Source organism: Ambystoma mexicanum, chromosome 8, assembly GCF_040938575.1.
Source record: "Ambystoma mexicanum isolate Mex_15411 chromosome 8, UKY_AmexF1_1, whole genome shotgun sequence".
NCBI classification, from domain to species: domain Eukaryota; kingdom Metazoa; phylum Chordata; class Amphibia; order Caudata; family Ambystomatidae; genus Ambystoma; species Ambystoma mexicanum.
In genome coordinates this window covers 1,094,414,404-1,094,433,886 of record NC_090929.1, presented here as the reverse complement: position 1 = coordinate 1,094,433,886, position 19,483 = coordinate 1,094,414,404, and the positions used below count along the sequence as shown (strand labels likewise).

At 46.8% G+C, this 19,483-nt stretch overlaps 1 protein-coding gene across 2 annotated transcripts in view; it reads right to left on the bottom strand.

Moving 5' to 3' along the window:
• The window catches only part of LOC138472766 (chloride channel protein ClC-Kb-like), a 639,821-nt gene that overhangs the window by 80,915 nt on the left and 539,423 nt on the right, over window positions 1-19,483 (bottom strand). For both annotated transcript variants that reach the window (XM_069611097.1, XM_069611098.1), the window contains exons 12-13: window positions 17,425-17,598; window positions 14,251-14,320 (exon numbers count right to left, since the gene is read on the bottom strand). In XM_069611097.1, coding sequence (XP_069467198.1) covers window positions 14,251-14,320; window positions 17,425-17,598 — 244 coding nt within the window. The remainder of the gene's footprint in view (window positions 1-14,250; window positions 14,321-17,424; window positions 17,599-19,483) is intronic.

Sequence of the window (19,483 nt, the reverse complement as noted above, 5' to 3'; positions counted from 1 at the left end):
TCATGTGGGTTTTCAGGAGATTACAGTTGCTTAAGATAAGAACTGTAAGTGACATCAAAATCAGCCTAGACTGTTATGTGAGTTTTCAGAAGATGCACTGGTGTAATGTATTAACTGTGAAACTCATGCATTCCTAGTACAATTCTTATGAAAGATTCAGTTTGTATTTGAATTAATGGGCATGAACTGTGGAAAAGGCCTATGCGTTTTACAGTTCATACATTACACAATTACCTCTGAAAACTGACATGAAAGTCAGAACTAACTCATGGGCTTTTAGCAGATGTAATGGCGTAATTTATTAACTGTGAAACGTATACGTTCTTAGGACAGTTTGTATGAAAAATGCAACTTCATTGTGGGCATGTGTGAAATATAGATACATTTAAAACGGTCACAATTCAAAATTGGCCAAGTCGATGTTTTCAGTGCACCAATTCCTGATGAACTGTAGAAGCATGCCTGAAATTAACGAACATCGAAGCAGCCAATTTTGAGCTATCTATGCCGAAATGTTTTTCTTTCCTATGGGAAAACCCCATGATGTAAGCTGTTCAAAACTCGATCAACGTGCATAATTTTACAACTAAAAAGCCCTTAATGTACAATTCTGAAATGTTGCAAGCACAGGCAGCTTCCTCAAAATATTGCAGATTCAGATTTTTTCCATGCAAGGGTTCCAAAGTTAGTCATAAAAGTTATTTTCTGAAACTCCATAGAGACTTCGTCTTAACCATAACTATGCCTTGCACTAGCGCAAAGGCAGAATATATATCACACGGCCCACGGTAGCAGCCGTGTAGTTATGGTTAAGTTGCTAAACCCAAAGGAAGACCACTTTTTCGGCAGCTTATAACTTCGCTCCCCTGGAGGAATCCTTACCAAACGTTGCAAAAAATGTATTTGGCCCGCTCTGATTTTTTTCTGCAGACCCATTTCCCTGTTCGCTCCGTGGACAGAAGGCACATTGGCTTGCAGTATGCCGTGCTGTCCGCGAACTTTGGACGCGGCCGGTGGTTGGCTGGAGGGAAGCATGCTGTGCATCAAAGTTTTTGGGAAACTCCGCCATGGTGTATCGGAGGACAGTGCAGCGCCAAAAGGGACTGACAAACATAATGTACGGCATGTGGTGGGGGGAAGAGGGGATTGAAAGTGTGGGGAGAGAGAAGTGGTTCATCAGAGATATGTGATTATTAGGTGGACGAAGATGGTGGTATGCCTGCAGTATCCGTGCGTACTGCGCCAGTTTGCAGATCCCTGCACAGGGGACTACCATGTGTGTTGAATGCAGGATAGCTTGTACCGTGCTGACTGGTGGTACCTGAATAGCAGACAGGGAGTGCACTGCAAAACATATATTACGCCATGTGGTGGTGGGAAGAAGGGATGGAAAGGGTGGGGGAGTGAGAAGTGAATCATCTGAGATATGTCAATAGGTGGACGAACACGTTGATGTGCCTGCAGTGTCATTGCGTACAGCGCCAATTTGCGGGTCTCTGCATGCAGACAGGCTTCGTTACGGCACAATAGCTGGTTCGGAGACCTCTTTCCGTGGTGACTAGTGGGAGCTCAATTGCAGAAGGGAAGTGCATTACACATGACATGCACATTGTAAAATATTGTGTACTCCAGTGTGTTGCCTGGATGGAGGCCTTGCAGTGACAACTGTGTGCCGTGGTTGGAATTAGGTTTCACATTGTTCCCTTCTGTGTGTGGTTTGTCAGCATTGCATAGATGGTTGATTCCATGGGTGTGGTGCTCCTTAGCACATCCTACAGTGTTTACTCCCTGGCTGCTGCTACTGGAGTGAACAGTTGTGCAGTGAGTCCACTGAGTGCAGTGTTGCAATACTGACAGCATCGAAACGGGTAGGGTTGAAGATCACCTTATATGTGCAGGGATACTGCAGTGTGTTGTGTAAAGTGGGAGCAATTCTTCAATAGTGTGTGCATAGAAGTGGATACGGGCTAAACTGCATATCGCATAGGATTGCCTAGTGTCCATTGCATGGAGTGGTGACTACTGTACTGCAGTATGACGTATTGCTTTTGTGTACTGAAAAGAGAGCTGGGAGATGTACTTTGTGAATGAAAGTGGGTATGGGTGCCGGAGGCTGTGTTATGTTTCCATGCATAGCTTTATTACAGTGTGGAGGGTGAGTAGTAGTGGCTGTGGTACATGTGTGCAGTGTGGTACGTGAGCACATGATGCCATGCATTGCTGCATTACATTGCGGTAGGTATGGGCAAGGCCTAGACTATTAGGTGCATGGCCAAAGACCGTAGGCCATCCACCTGAAAGCCAAGGCCATCACCATACCCACCGCAGCAATGCAGTTTTGACTGCATCTCTCAGAAGGTGGTCACCTTTACAAAATGGTTGTGGATCACATTTTACTCTCCATAGAGCACCAGAAGTGCGCTGACATGCACACATTGTTGGTTCCATGGGTGCGGTCATTGTTAGAACATCCTACGGTTTTCAGTGTATGGCTGGAGATTGTGCAGTGAAAAGTCTTGCAGTGTGCCCACTGGATACAGTGTTGGAACACTGTCATTATAGAAGAGGTTTGAGTTGAAGTGAATCTTCTATGTGCTTGGACATTCTGGTTTGTGTAGCTTATTGGGAATAGGCCCAATGTTATGAAGAATGTGCGGTTTGGTTGCCAGTGACATATTACTTTGTGAATGTAAGTGGGTAGGGGTGGTGGAGGCCATGGTACGTTTGTGGAATCTACTAACTGTTACATGTTTCCATGCATCGCTGTGTTATGGTGCTGGGATTGGGTAGAAGTGCTGCTGGCTATGTTACTTTTGTGGATTGTGGTTTATGGCCACATGTTCTCATGCATGGCTCCATTATGTTGTGATGGGTGTCCACAAGCAGTAGACTCTTGTGTGCATGGTCGAAAGCATGATGGGTGCCGCTCTGGATGGTTTTGGATGCTGAAATTGTGTTTTTTTTTCCACACCTGTATACGGAAGGTGCTTTGGAAGCACACGCGACATGTACTTGGAGTGTTAAATGGTAAATATGGAGTGCTGTACAGAAATAATAGTGTTGGATGCAAACTTTTTGGCTGCGATTGCTGCCTGCATGCATGAATATTTCACAGTCCTCAATGAGGGAGTGCTGGAAGAAGAACAGTGGAGAGGGGAGAAGGACTGTCCTTGCTTTACTGGGGTGTAGTCCTCGCTGTAGCTGGGAAAGCACACGCGCCACATCCTGCCATTCTCAGCATGGTGGGCATGCGAATGGAACTGCAGGCATTATGGAATCAGATGTCAAAGGCGTGGTTCACAGGAAGAGGCGGTACTAATTTCTCCCAATACTCTCTGTGTAATGAGGTTGGTGGACATGGAGACGCGCACAGTGCTGATTGTGGATGATACATTTGTACAAGATCTGCACAGGTATGCTGCTAATTTCTGGTTGGAAGGAGTGGGCACTTTGTGGGTCACTCTTGATACATGCAGTTTTGGCAGGATGGTTCGCCTTTGCAGATTTGTGGCCTCTATCATTACTGGTGAACTTGTCGTGGTGCATTATGGAGGTCTACATTTGGTTTGTATGTCGTGTGGACGTGTGCCCCGTCACCTGAAGAATTTGATGAATGCAGTGATGCAGATTTTTCCCACTACCAAGGTCGTTTTCTCCCCCATTTTCCCAAGAGCAGTATGAGACCATGCCGGTGTAATTTGTCCCCAGTCACAGCTCGGAAGCTGTTTTATGAACAGAGGCATGTCTGCATTTATGTGCAATGATGGCATGTTCTCCACCCACTATGAGAGCATGAGAGCATGAATTTCCAAAACACACACTGCTTCCATGCAAATGGTAGTTCTTTGAACGCCATTGGCAATACCATTTTCTTGTACACTCATAATTCAGTAAAAATTGAAGGAGGAGAAGCAAACAGAAAGTCATACAAAGAGAAAAACCAAAAAAGGTGGTTTGCAAGCACATAAAAAAACATGTAAAAACCTTTCAGAAGGACCACTAATGGCCCAATCGCCTACCCTGTTCCCACCCCCCCAAACCGCCCAACCCCCTTCCTAGCACGAAAACTCTGCGGATTACGCTGTAGTTTCAGGGTTACATGTGCCACATGGGAGCCATGGAAATGGGACTGTGGAGCGAAAGACACTGCTCAATAAGGGTGGTGGTGTGTGCGCAAAAAACTGTGGCAGAAGGTCTCTATGTCCAAAGAAGTATAGAAGGCTATGGTGGAAGTGTGCAAGGTAATGGGCAGGCATCATGGGTGTATGCATGAACTGTATGTACTTGTTTGAACTTCGTAACATGCATGCAGTGCTGTTTTTGAGCGATAACGTTTGAAAAGTGTGAAGTAAGTGGGGCACTGTGGAAAAAAAAACAAGGTAAGTGACAGGCATCCTAATGTTAGGAATGAATTCTGTATATGATATCATATGATTTGCAATTGTATGCTATGGCATGCGTAAAGCGCCTATACGCACGTTTAGCAAATCGCAACGAGGCAAGGGAGGGGGAACAGAGGGGAGACAGACACAACAAACCTACTAGGACAGGTGTGACTTAGATCGCCCAAATGCATGGGTGGGGGGAGGGGAAGTTGCAGTACATGGGAAGAAGAAGAAATGACAATAAGTATAAATACGGGCCGATTGTGCCAAGTGTAAGGATAAGTGCACACATCAGGTGGTGGAGGAACTGTTAGAGATACAGAAAACAGTCCCCAAGGGTGGGGTCTGCTAGAAAGACAGTGCAGGGGTTTGCCTGGCAGGGGAGGGAGCATGGGCCCGACATCACAGAGTCGCCAGGTAACCAGTGCAGAATCAGTTTACACCAGGCAGTCAGCCAGGGAGAGGAGGAGAAAAGGCAGATGCAAAGAGAAAGGCTTTGAGGTGCTTCTGGAACCGGCGATGGTTCTCCTCAAGTTTCAGGGAGGCTGTTGCAGAGGGAGGCCCCAGCCGAATTAAAACATCTACCACCAACTTGTTGCTTGCAGAAGCGAATGACACTGAGAGAGTTAGAGGCAGATGAGGGAAGAGCTTGAGCGCGGAGATATATAGGAAGTGAGAATTGAAGGTATTGAGGTCCCAGGGCCCAGCAGGCCATGTGCATAAAGCAGAGTGTTTTTACCTTATTTTTCACAGCCACTGGGAGCTATTGCAGACATTTCAGTGCAGGAGAGATACCATCACAAGTCGCACAGTCCTCTTCTGGATGCATTGCAGAGGGCAGAGAGTAGAAGCGGGCAGATTTAAAAAGAGCCTGTTGCAATAGTGCAGCCTAGACAGAAGCACAGCTGTGCACACAGTGACCTTTTGGAAAACTGCTTTAGGTTGGTAAGATACATGCAGTGATACTTTTGGTGGCATATTTTTACGATTTATGTAGGAAATGGGTAAGTGGGGAAAACATTTTGTAGCATTGTCGGAAGGAAAGCAGAGAGTTCCTGTTTCGATATTACATTGTATGGTATGGGTAAATAAAAATGTTGCAAGCACATACCACTGAAGTGCTTCTTGATGGTAGGGGATGGGATAAAAAGTATGCTTTTAAAGAATGTAATGGACGCTCACTTGCAGATACCGTGAGCAGAGGAACTTATAACAAAGTGGTAAACATACTGCAGAAAAAGTTTTCATACCTCCATTTTGTGGTGATGGGTGCTCATGTGGATGAATGTGAATGCACAAATCTTGCACTCTTTTACTGAACTTTCTACTGGACGTGCTTTTGAGTGACAGGGCACTTGCAGGCTGAATTTGTAACAGTACCTATGAAGTGTTGTGCAGAACTGACAGTGTTAGATGCTGACGTCTTGGATGGCATTGATGGAATCGTGTGTGCCTATTTACCCGTACCCAATGAGGGAGTGGTGGACAAAAGATAGTGGAAAGAGAAGAAGGACTGCTCCTGCTTTACTGGGGTGGCGGCCCTCGCAGGTCTTTGGGAAGCAGACGTGCCACAATCTGCGCTTCTCACCATGCTGGCCAATGGACATGAGACTGTGGGGATTATCCAATCAGGTACTGTGGGTGTGGTTCACAGGAAGGTGCAGTCACACTGTTGTACATTACTCTGCGTAGTGAGAATGACTGACATGGCAAAACGCATTGTGATTACTTTGGGTGAGGCCTTTGTGATAGATCTGCACAAGTATGCCCTGGAAAGACACGTTGATGGCAATTTCGGTTTGGAGGGAGTGGACGCATTGTAGAACGCTGTCAATGAGCGCAGTTTCACTGATATGCATGCACTTTGCAAAGGCCTGACCACTTTTGCTACTGTCGATGTTATCGTCATCCACTACTACATGCATATGGGTTACGTGTCTTGTTTAGGTTTGTTCCGTCGACTGAAGAGGTTGCTAAATGTAGTGAAGAGGCTTTTTTCCCACTGCCAAGGTGCTTTTCTCATCCATAACACCACAAAGAGTATGGGACAATGCTCCTGGATGTTGTTCCGAGCCAGAGGCAGGAAGGTGTCTCATCAACAGAAGCATGTATGCTTTTTTGTCCGCTGATGGGAGGTTCTTCTGCAACAATGACCTCATTAGTTGTGGAAATTCAGAGTTTTCCAAGCAAATGGAATTTCATTGTCGCCCATTGGTAATGCGTTTTTGTTTCCCCATCTGCAAGATGGGGTGCAGAGTTTACTGTAACAATGTCAGCACAAGAAAACACAAAATCAAATAAAAAACAAAAAAAGGTGTTTCTCTAGAAGCATCTACATTTTTTTTAAAAAAAGGCTCTTCTCAGAGCCGCCCCTTACAACGAACTCCCCCTACCCTGGTTGCAATTTATTCCCCCATGCCTGCACGCAGCACGAAAGCCACATCCGGGGATTTTGAGGATGGTGGCCATGGAAATGGGTCTGTGGAGGCAGAGGGATTGCACAATAACATTTCTGAGCGGGGTGTGTACACAGAGGACTGTTTTACAGAACTGATACTGTTACATGGCAAGCTCTTCACTGTCATTGGTGGATGCATGTGGAACTTTTTAACAGTATGCAATGACGGCATGCTGGAAGAAGAAAGTGGAAAGGGAAGAAAGAATGTTTCTGCTTTATTGGGGCACAGCCCTCTCCGTCCTTGGGGAAACGCATATGCACATACTCCTGTTTTCAGCATGCTACCCATGAGATACGGACAGTGGGGACAATCGCACTGGCGAGTGTGGCTCACAGGAAGGGCCATTCATAATTTTCCCGATTACTGTGCCTACTGAGCCGGACTGACATGGTTGCTATTAGTTGCAGAGAGGGAGAAAGAAGAACAAGTTACTTACCAACTGGTAACGTTCTTTCGACTGGATGTTCCTCCAACATATTCCTCATCTTTGACATGTAATGTCCAGCTTCGGCTGTTCAGAAAGTTTTTTTCAGCAGAGGGTGCCCTGCGTTGATGGCATTGAGCCGATGTCCCACGAAGGCCTCCATCAAGGGTGACGTCATTGGATGTTATAAGTAGCAAGCACTGCACTGTTGGCCTCAGTTCTGTTTTCCCCTCCTAGTGTTAGCAAAAATGCCCATAACCACGGGCAGGACAGTACTCAGCCTTGTTGGAATGAAAGCTGCAATAACATGGGAAATTTTACAGAGGGGTAGGTTGGCAGGGCAATGAGGAATATGTTGGAGGAACATCTAGTCGAAAGAACATTACCAGTTGGTAAGTAACTTGTTCTTCTAATAGATTGTGTCCTCCAACATATTCTTCATCTTTGACAGACTCCCAAAGCAGTATCCATGTGTGGAGGAGGGTGAAGCATTTAGATATGCAAAGAGTTAAAGGGCAGAGTAAAGCACTGCCTTACCAAAAGTGACATCCTGAGCATGGGAAGTAGCCAGAGAGTAATGCTTAGTAAACGTGTGGATTGATGACCACGTTGCAGCATCACAGATGTTTCCAATAGGGACACCCCTTTGCAGGGCTGTCGAAGAGGTCCTGCCCCTGGTGGAATGAGCATGTTAACCCTCAGGAAGGTCCTTGCCTGCCAAGTTGTAGCATTCAAAAATAGTGAGGATGATCCACCTAGACAAGATCTGTATGGAAACAGCCTGGCCTAATTTGCATCCTGTATACCCTACAAAGAGCTGGTCATCCACTCGCAAATTGAACATCTTGGAAATCTAAAAACGTAATGCTCTACTAGGGTCCAACCGATGGAGCCTTTCCTCTTCCTTACTAGGATGCAGAGGAGGATGAAAGGCTGGCAGCACATTTTTCTGATTTAAGTGAAAGTCAAACTACCTTGGGTAACCCTCAACACAACCCTGTCCTTGTGGAATATAGTAAAGGGTGGATTGGAAGAAAGTCCCTGCAACTCGCTCACTCTATGTGCAGATGTTAGAGCAAGCAATAGCATTGTCTTAAAGGTTAACAACCTCAACGGACATGTGTGCAAAAGTTCAAATGGTGCACACACTAGGAATTTCAACACACGGTAGAGGTCCCAAACCGAAACCTGAAAAGCAGAAGGTGGGAACACATTTGTGACCCCTTTTAGAAATTGCACCACCAGTGGGATTTTGAAATAGGAGCATTCCTCAGATGAGCGCTTGAAGATGGAAACGCTGCCAGATAACCCTTAATGTTTCCAACCTGAAGACCCTTGTGTGTTAATGAAAGCAGAAAAGATATAACCTACAGAGTCGTACATTGAAAAGGGCCAACAATCTTTTCCCTGCACCTGTTGCAAAACTTATTCCAATGGCAATGGTACAGAGACTTTGTTGCTGGCCTTCTGGCCAAAAGCAACACCTCCATCACGTAGTCCCAGAGGTCCCAATCTCTCTATCTCAACCTTTCAGATACAAAGTGTGAAGGTTGAGAGTGCTGACCTCTGGATGGAGAACCCGACCCCGTCTTACGAGAGAAGATCCTCTCTTTGTGGAAGACACATTGGAGAACAGATGGACATGTCAGAAGGTCCAGGTACCATGTTCTCCTGCCCCAATCTGGGGCAATGTGGATCATGTGGTTCTCGAACCGTCTCAACCTCCTGAGTACTTGAGGAATGATGGGAACTGGAGGAAACGCGTACAGCAGTGGGAATTCCCAATCCACCATGAACGTGTCTCCTAGAGCTCCTCTCTGAGAAAATTCCCTTGAGCAGTACCGCTCGCACTTCCGGTTGACCCCAGTTGCAAACAGATCCACTTGAGGGGTTCCCCAAAGGGCAAAGATCTCTTGAAGAACTTCCTGAGCTAACTCCCACTCGTGGGAGACCGTGCTCTGCCTGCTCAAAGCATCCGCAGCCGTGTTTTCCTCCCCGGCTAGGTGAACTGCCGACAGGGAGATTCCTTCTTGAATAGTCCAATACCAGGGCTGTATTGCCCCTCTGCACAGTGGTAGTGACCCTAAGCCTTCTCTCATGTTGAGGTCGTGCATGGCCACCGTATTGTCCATCATTATCAGGACATGCCTTCCCCGCACAGACGGCAGACAAGCCTTCAGCACTAGTCTGATTGCTCTCAGCTCCAAAAGATTGATGTGTAGTTTGGACTCCGATGGAGACCAATGACCACAGACAGTCAAATCTTTGGCATGAGCTCCCCATCCCATGAATGAGGCATCCGTCACTACAGTTAGCTCCGGCCATGGTTGCCAAAAACGTTCTCCCTTCAGAATATTTTCCTTGCAGGCCCACTACAGAAGATCCTGTGAGACTCTGGTTGGAATCTGAAGTTGGTCGGGATCTGAAGTTGGTCTGACATCCGTCCCGAGAACTGGGACCATTGCGTTCTGAGAACCCACTGAAGGGACCTATCTTCAGGCAGGCCCCTGTCAAGAGAAAAATGCAGGATGCCATGAGGCCAAGCAACCTCAAGAATTCGAAAGGTGTGGGACTGTGGGCATTCCGAAATTTTGTTACCATCTGGAGAATGTCTTGAGCCCTCACCTTGGGTGGCGAGCACTTTTCCAAGGACATGTCTAAGACAGCCCTGATGTACTTGAGCTGTTGGGAAGGTGTCATCTGGTACTTCTTGAAATTGAGGGAGAAGCTCAGTCTGTGAAGGGACTGGCAGGTAACGAGATGATCCAAGGCTTGTTCGTGAGGATGCACCCTGATCAGCCAATCATCCAGATAGGGGTAGAGATGAATCCCCCCTCTCCTGAGATGCGCTGCCACTACCAGCATCAATTTGGTGAAAACCCTTGGAGTGGAGGTCAACTCGAATGGCAAGACTGGAAACTGAGTGCGAACCACCAAAAGCGAACCTCAGGTATTTCCTGTGCTTGAGATTGAATGGCAGATGAAAATAAGCATTCTGAAGGTCCAATGACCCCACCCAATCCTGCAGTTGGAGGGCCTGAAGTATCTGAGAAAGAGTGACCATTTTCAATTTGTCCTTCCTGAGGAACTTGTTGAAGTATCTCAAGTCCAAAATGGGTCTCAGTCCCCCGTCTTTCTTGGGGATCAAAACATATGGGGAATACCAATCCTTGTTCCTCTCCGCTACACTATAAAAGAAAGGCAGTAACCGTGGGCTATTGTTTCCAGAGCCAAAGCATCTGAAGTAATGGCTCACCATTCGTTGAGATGCTGAGACAGTCTGCCCCCCACTGGTGAATCGTGACGCAAGCCTTCAGAGCGGTTTCGAAGCGGCTGCTGCTAACGCAGATGGCAAGGAGGGTGCAGCTTCAGCAGGCTTGGCACCTCTACCTAGTCCACCACGAGTGAATTTTTGTTGGCCTCTTTGACTGGCCATTCCTCTCACCAGGGACGTCATTTAGAGGTCTCCCTGAGGTCTCCCTTGCTACCCTGTGGTCTCCCTTGATACCCTTAAAAAAAATGTTAAAAATCATTTTTAAAAAACGTTTTTTGTTTTTTTTACAAATGGAAGCTCCTGAGCTGCGGCCAATGCCATGTTGCTATTTGACCTATGTTTTTCTGGAATTCCATACAATAATTTCTAGACTCATTAAAGGTTTATTTCAGGCACACTATAGGGGATGAGTCACTGATTTAGTCTGTTATTAAGTACCTCAAATTCACAATGCAGACAAAATCCTCCAAAAAGCATTTAGAGTAGAATAAGCATCCGTTTCGGACGGGGCCTTATCACGAGTTGGACGCTAACCCCAGCGGACCGCCGGGGCTATTAGCCCTACCACCAAACCCCCGGTGCTATTAGTGCTGAATCATGGGTTTGGCGGAATGGTAAGTCCCTATTCCCCATTGGACCCATTCGGGAAATTCCCATTTCCCATTGCGCCCAAAGGGAATGTTCGGCGCTATTACCGCCGGCGGTGTTACTTGAGCTAAGTGCCAATACCTTACACACCCATCCATCCACACGCTTATCGTCCTTAAACAGTCAAAGGCGTTGACTTTTGCTTAACCCATGGCTTTTTTGGAGGCTCCACAGGCCCTGCGGGCTGAACTGACAAAATCGGTCCAGCTGGCGTTGAGGGTGTCAGCGTCGATGGTTTCGGAGTCAACGTCGATAATGGCGTCGAAGGCGCTGAAAGCCTGACAGGGGTCAAGGAACCGATGGGTTCTATCGATGGCTTTGGCGCTGAGCGCTTCCAGGGCTTCGACCTTGACTGCTCACCATGTCTCGAGTGATCCTTGGACCCCTTTGCACTCGATGGGGATCACACGGTTTACTTGGGCTCGAGGGCACGCGAGTTTCTGGCCGAGACCGCTGCTTCCGAAGGCGCAGACAGAGCCCTGCCCTGGTTTTCAAAGATCTTAAGCATCTCCACACAGAATGCTTCCCACTCTGCCGGTGTCGATTTTTTGGACGGACAAGTCACACTCTCACGGGTGGCGCATGACAAAGACGACGAGGAAGGCGACCGGCGGTGCCTTCTCGAGTGCTTCAACGAGGATGAAGAGTGGCGGGAACCACTGCGAGACCTTTACCGCTTGGCCTTCTTCCACCGAGGAGAGTCGCCCCTCGACTCGTCGGTTGAAAGACCAGCAGGTCTGGACTGATGGGGTTTGGACACCTGGCCTACCTGAAGCTTCCCCTTTCGTTCCTGCAAGGCCTTGCCTGTCATGAAGTGACACTTGGAGCAGGTATCCATCTCGTGGCCCTCGCCCAGGCATCACAGACAGACTCAATGCGGGTCCGAAATGGACATTTTGGAACCGCAGTCCTTGCATTTCTTGAACCCGGATCGAGGGGTCATCGGAGTGGAAGACAAAGACATTGCAACAGCAAATACTTAAAAAGGTACGAGGCGCGCCGAGTTTCACAAAGCAAACACATTTGCAGAAAAATTGAACTGAGGCCAACGGGCGCCGTGTGTGCTACTTATAACATCCGATGATGTCACCCTTGACAGAGGCCTTCGAGGGACATCGACTCAACGCCATCGAAGCAGGGCGCCCTCTGCCGAAAAAGATTTCCGAAGCAGCCAAAGCTGTACATTACATGTCAAAGATGAGGAATACATTGGAGGACACAATCCATTCGAAAGAATGCATTCTGAACTCTAAATTGGTCAAGTGCCCACCGTGTGTTATTTCCTGTGTTCCTTTTGAAAAGCTATTCTTGCATATGCAATGAAATCGCGAGTTGCCAGCTGTTCCGCTTTCTGTGCAATACAATTCCATTTGTCCCCCAATAATAATGCCTTTCTCTGAATTACTTAGACTTTTAGATGAGTCTGTAAAAATAAACCCTCCTTTTGCCAGGTCCCCCAATTTCTTCCTTACATAATCAGTTGCCAGGTGTGGATTAACTTTATTCTTATTCGAATGTGGCTATATCTTACCTGTAACTTCCTAAACGTCTTTGAAATAGAAGTCTCTAAATAATGTCATATATTTACTCATGGAGACTAGTTGATTCGTGGTATTAGGTATGGCATAATTATCAAGAAATGTACCACCACCCCGCCCCCGCTTCATCTGCCATCTGTGCCTCCCTGTACTGTGAGGCGAAGCTACTAAGCTGCAGGGATGGTATGGAGCATCAAAGCGACACATTTAGTCACAAAATAACATGGCACATTATGGGTGTGAAGTCCAAACTCACGGGCATTTGCTTCAAACATTATCTTCCGAAAGGTACATGCAGATCAGACCGACATGATTTTATTTCAGCTTGATTAAAGACCCTTAAAGACCCTTAAAGAATGATACGGCCTCCTCTCCCTGTATTAACCGCTTTACCTGCTCCTCTGAAAACACGTCATTATGGCCCGCTGTCATGAATAAATCGCACTCGTCCCATGTGCGAGAATTACACACACGTTTTGTTTCTTGCAAGGTTATATGCAGGGGGGCTGCCAACATGGCAGAAGTGTTCTATGCAAGACCATTATATAGTGCATTGTTACGTACGTGTGCTACACAACACTGTACATTTAATAAAGGCAATTTCTATGGATGCTATATTTGTGAAGTGGGGCATGACAATCCTAGGATTTCAGATTCAGGGTTTAAAGGGCATTTACAAAAGACCGCAGTTGGGGATTCGAGGCCGAAATGGTCGCATCCGCAAGGATGCCCCTTTGTTTCCTTTCACGCCCCTCACCCCCACAACTCTCAGCTTCACAGCCACCAACCCACGTTCGCCGGTCACCACCCGCGTCTACTCCCCACCCTCTTACCTGTTGCACTCCGGCATATGCCTTCCTGCATCTCTGCGTGCCACGCCCCCAAACGTCTACGTACGGGAGGTGGCCTTAGAAATGTGGCCTTTTGTACGTAGGCCTTTAGGTGGCACAACCGACAGACCGTAATGGGAGTCTCGCTTTCCCAACCAACACAACTGTTGGGCTCAGGGGCGTTGCTAGGGGGGGGGCTAAGGGGGCTATAGCCCCTGATCTTTTGGATGTAGCCCCGGATAGAATCTCAGGAGCTACAGCCAAAAGACTACTTAGCCCCAAGTCCCAACAGTTCTGACATCAGCTTAGCCCCGGGTCTTTTCCAGACCTAGCAACTCCCCTGGTTGGGCTCATGCAAGCCAAGTGATTTTGCATTGCTTGGTGGGGTGGGATGGTAGTATTGTGTTCCAAATGGTTGGCATAATTAATCTGTTGTTCCTTGGGGAATAACTACAAAGGCAAATGCCAAGCGTTCAGGAGTGTCGATCTCTCCGTAATTTCCCACCCATATGACCAATGCATGGCATGTGGTCTGGTAATGCCACCTCCTAGCACCTCCTTTACCACTATGTCACCCAACAAGCCTCTGCAGACTACAGAGTCTCTAACACAAGACAAGTCATTCTTGCCCAAATAGAAGCTATTTGGGTGAGCCCCTATAAACATGCTAGCATATGATGGCAAATACTCACCATAAATAAACACTGGCATGAAGTAGCCGGCTGGCATGGGCATCGTGGTAGCCAAAGTGAACATCCAGAACTGATGGGGAAAGGAAGAAAATGAAAACCATTATTCTACTAAGGAAAAGCAAGGTTGGGATTAGCACAGGGTAGGGTGCCTGAGGGGGGAACAGGATTTACAGCAATAGGGAGTGCAATTTACCATAGTGACTAGCACAAGCTCAATCCCGGTGACCTGGCTGCTCAGACTCACTGCCTCTTGAGCGTAGTCTGATCACGCATGTTCAAGCAGCTGCAGGCTTTTCTTTTTACGAGTCGCCAGCGGTGGTCTCCAAATCCTGTTTGCCCAGTACATTTTAACTGGTCCATGCCTGCGTGCAGTGGCGTAGACGGGGTGGGGCCCGAGTGGGCAAGGCCCACCCAAAATCTGCAAATTCCCACTCAGCAGTGCCGTGTGGTCATTAACAGATGTTAACTACAACTACATTAGCTTCAGGTCCCACTTGTTAGTCAATCCTGGCTACGCCTCTGCCTCTGTGCCAACCCCTCTGCACTACAGGAAAGCCCCACATACAAAGCTTCTCTGGCATCTGAAGAAAAAAGACCCAACTCATGCAAACATGTGCAGCTCAGGCCCTGAGAGGACTTTCTCAATTCAAACACATGAGCTCCAGTTCATGTTACATGATTCCTTCAGGATCAGATGGAAGCTGGCCAGCTGGGGCTTTACTGTGCATTGCACCTCTTGACCTATATTTCCAGCTGTTCTCTACGTATGATCTGGTGGTACGGAACTCAGACCCTTTCCAGGCCCTCGTCTTTCATTGGACCTCCCTTTCAGGATTGTTTATCTCCCACTTTCTAATGCTTTACCTTGGTATTTTTATTTTAATAGTAATAAAGGCATCAGCTTGACTGAAATAAGCTCAGAGGAGGTAGAGAACGTCAAGAAACAGTGCATTATGTAGTGGCATCCCACTACTGGGAGATTATAGCTACTCCAAGAACCGTGAGGAAACAAATGGTTGGGGGGAACATTGTTACATCCAACTATAGCCAAAGAGGTCCCATATTTAAGTAATTACTACTGAAGGACTTCTTAGCAAATACCCATAGACAGATGGGTGGTCAGTTTCTTAAAATAAACCTCTGAAAGCGAGCGTACTTACTAACATTATGCCCAAGACACCAACTCAACTCACTAACTTTGTGATTTAATAGATTTCAAGTTGCAGCAGATAGCCCGTCTAACAGACAACCCCTAGGAGCTTCTACCGAAGTTCTAACCAGGCTACCCAGCGCTATACAAGAAATGTATTATTATTATATGTTTCTATCCACTCCGCTAATGTGGAGTGATTGACTATTTATGTGGCTCACTGTTGCTCGAAAATCTACTGGAAATAGGCTGCTCTTATTCTCAAATGGTCATACAACTAAACGTGGGTAACCAAGCGCTACATTGTGCCACTTTTTAAAGACCATGCAAGTTATCTGTTTTTTTAGTAACAGGTTCTTTATTTGTTATTTCTTTTCACTATCACAATGTTGGCATGCTTCCACCAGATTATGTTTTAAGAAGATCATTTCAGAAGGGTTTCAAGAAATGTTCATAAAGTTTTCAAATACATCAGTTTCACATTTTTCAGCGTCTCGCTGTTTTAAGAGATGGGGCGCTTCTTTCACACTGAAAAAGGAACATCAGGCTCCCAATACATCAACCGGATCTTGAAGTAAAAAATAAATCGATCATGCACTAAAGATCAATTACATATTCAGATAAAACTGAAACTGATGTATTTGAAATGTGTACAATTTCTTGAAAACCTTATATTATTTGTATTTTTTTTTCATTTTATTGTTTAGGCCGTGTACCTAGCTGGAGAACAGTGGTATGCTGTACACAGTGCGGGTAGCAAGCATTTAGGCTGCCATCTTTTAACAGTAACGCAGTACTGTGAGGTCATTGTGTTGGTGTGTGCATCCACTGGATTTAGTCCTTGGTCAGGCATGGATGAAAAAGTCGGGTTTTGAGAGATTTGCCAAATGGGGGCATTGTGAGGGCATTCCGAGCTGACACCGGGATTGAGTTCCACAGGGTGGGTGTGTGTGACAAGAAAATAATTGTTTGCAGGTCCTCCCTTTGCAGACGAGTTGTGATTCAAGCCAGCTGGTATATTTGCTGCGCGAGGATTGTGTGCCACCAGTTATGTGGAGTTTTGCCGCCAGGTACGCTGGTGTGCTACTCGTGACAGCTTTGTATATGATACATGCAGTCTTGAACAGAATCCTAGCCTGAAGAGGAAGACAATATAGTTTGCGTTGGAAGGGTGTGATTCAGTCAAATTTCCAGGCACCAGTAATAAGACGCACTGCAGCGTGGTGGACTACTTTTAGGGGACTCAAGTGAGCAGCTGGGAGCCTGGTCAGGCGGGCTTTACCCCCCATTGACAATCTTCTAAAATGTAAACTGTCGAAGTATCCCGACATTGTGATATTTAACAGCAAAACAAATCAGGAATCTGGTATTAGAAAACAGACACATTGTATGGCCATTAAATAGTGGCACAATTTAGCAATTGGATATCCAAATATACCAATACTTGTAAGCCTCAACCCAAAACTCTTTTCAGAAGCAAAGACCTCTTCGTCATATTTTGGGTTTTTTTGCTGAGCTATCCTGTATTTGCCAACAGTACAGAGTTGATGTGTAGGCTCAGGGCCGACCTTAGAAGCCGCAGTGCCCTGGGCAGGAAAACAAACATTTGCTGCCCCTCCCCCCACACGTCCCATGTCATGTGGGTAGCATGGGGGGACTGCCAAATGTTTCAATAGGCACAGCAAGCGCCCTATTGTTATTCAATTTGCACTGCTCCCGAGAGCGTAGCGCATTTAATTTCAATAGTGCGCCTGATGCATCTTCTCCCACCACGGCAGCTCGGGGGAGCCCCTGAAAGACTCCCCTGAGCTGGCGTGGTGGGGGGCTAATGGCAGCGCACCCAGGGTGGTCACCCGGGCAGCCCTGCCTTAAGGCCGGCCCTGTGTAGGCTCACAGATGCAGCTCCGACTGAAACCCCTCAAGGCTGCACATTCCTCTTAGTCCTGGTACTGGAAGCGGCTGCCTCTTAAAGGACCAGCCTGGAGAGTTGATTAGAGGAGATCAGCAGGGAGGGAAAAAAGTACCTTCATCACCAGGAAAAATGCCAATGTGCCGAAGGCTGTGAAGGTCGGATCCCACCACTCCAGCCACAGGTTTTTGGGATCCACTGTCTTGGGAGCTTCCAACGATGCGTTCTGGGCCAGGACCGCCCAGGTTCTGTTGTCAAGGAGGGAGTTCAGGAGTTCCTTCATGGTCAGCTGAGGGTGACAGGAGAGAGAAACTGAGAAACACTTTCACTGGTGAGATGTTACAGTGTATTATATAATGATGACCCACAGTAAAGTCAAGCCTCCCCTCAAACCCCTACTGCTTTACAATAGCTGCTCTCGTATGCAGCCATTTCCACATAACCTCCACAGTAATGAGCAGCCTTTCTTAAAGGGATTCCTCAATGCCCCCAAGAGTAGACTCCTAAGTGCACACCTGGACAGCAGCAAAGTAACAATACACCCATTCCTAAAAATAGTGATATAAGTACCCATGTCCCTTTTCTAGGTGCAAATAACCAAGTTCTGGGCAGCAGGGCATTTCCTTGGTGGGTGAGAGGTGCAGAGGGCAGTGGTATGAAGGCTGCCTCCTCAATTCCTCTGTTAGTGACATGGGAGGAGGCCTACATCTGTGACACCCATGTGATTTTTTGATTGGGAATGACTGCTCAGCAGCATTGCATGTGGAAAGCGAGAACTGATCAGGAAGCGGAAAGACCCTAGTTGTCCATCAGTGGAGACCTGGTTCATATATACGATATGGTAGTGTGCTTAAAGAAGAAATCTTTCAAGCAGGAGAACAGTTTATTTAATACTCCCTGGGCCTTTCAACCTTTTCAAAAGAAAGGTATCTCGAGCCTGAGTGGGGCCCCCAGCAACAGCCCTATATTGCCAGTCAACACTCTAATAATACATCAATATATTCCTTTATATATCACTTTCTGGGGCTTACAGTGTGCACTTACCAGTGCTTGCGCGCCCTACAAGCTGTGTTTAATGGAGCCAGTCTGGCCGTTACTTCCATTGGGGAAAACAGAAGTTTTATCACCTTGTTGGCTTTCAACACTGGTTCCCCCAAGTCAGCCACTTGCTTACAAAGAAGGATCATTCATAGCTATTCATCAGACATTCACTGCTTCAGCTCCCTGCTGGCTCGCCATCTCACAATATTTGAAGCTATTAACCATATCTTTATTTCCATTACAATGTATTCCCCCCACGGGTGCCACAAAAGAAGTGATGGGTATAAGGTTTTGAATGAATCTAAATCACCGGCATTGCTCTGGGCAACCTTCCACACCACCGTTTTTTAGCCTGTCTCTGCCATTGCAAAAGGGGTACAGCCATATTCAAATCAGTCAGGTACTGCCATGAATGGTTGCAGCCCAGCCCAAACTGATAAGCCAGGTCCCCTCTGCACTGAAGCGCAAGCAATACCAGACATGTTTCAGCCTTATTGGGCCAGGAGGCACAGTGAGGTGCAGCTTGGTTCCCTATAGCGTGGGTGCCTCAGACTGCTTTTCTGCCCTAAGCAAGCCCCTGCAACACCCTCCAACAATCATGTTGAAATGGGCACCCGCACTTCATCAGCCAGGCCTGACTGTTCCAGATATATGGCTGTGTATAGGCCATGTTGTGCATGCTGCACCACCGCAGGCTCTATTGCCTTGGCTGGGATGGAAACCTTATTTCTCTCTATTAAGATCCATGACATACAGGTAAGTGTGAGTAAATTCCTTTATTCAAAGCAAATGGCCCAGGGAACAGGCTCCTAACAGTCCCCTTCACTGTCCACCAACTGACCACATTCCACCCACCTCACTTTCCACATTCCACAAGAACTCAATGACATCATAACACCACTCTCCTTGGCCACCTGCTTTCAAGAAAAACACAATTCAACAATTTCAAAAATACACATGGGAGAAGGTCGGCCATGGATCCCTATCCATGTGAATGGGCATCCTGAAATGATTGAAGCCAATTTGGCACTTTAACATGAAAGGAGTTTCATTAATGAAAAGATACTCCTGCAAATGCTTGACAGGAAGGAGATCCCAAAGTTTAAAATCAAGTATCAACACGTTTTTTGGCC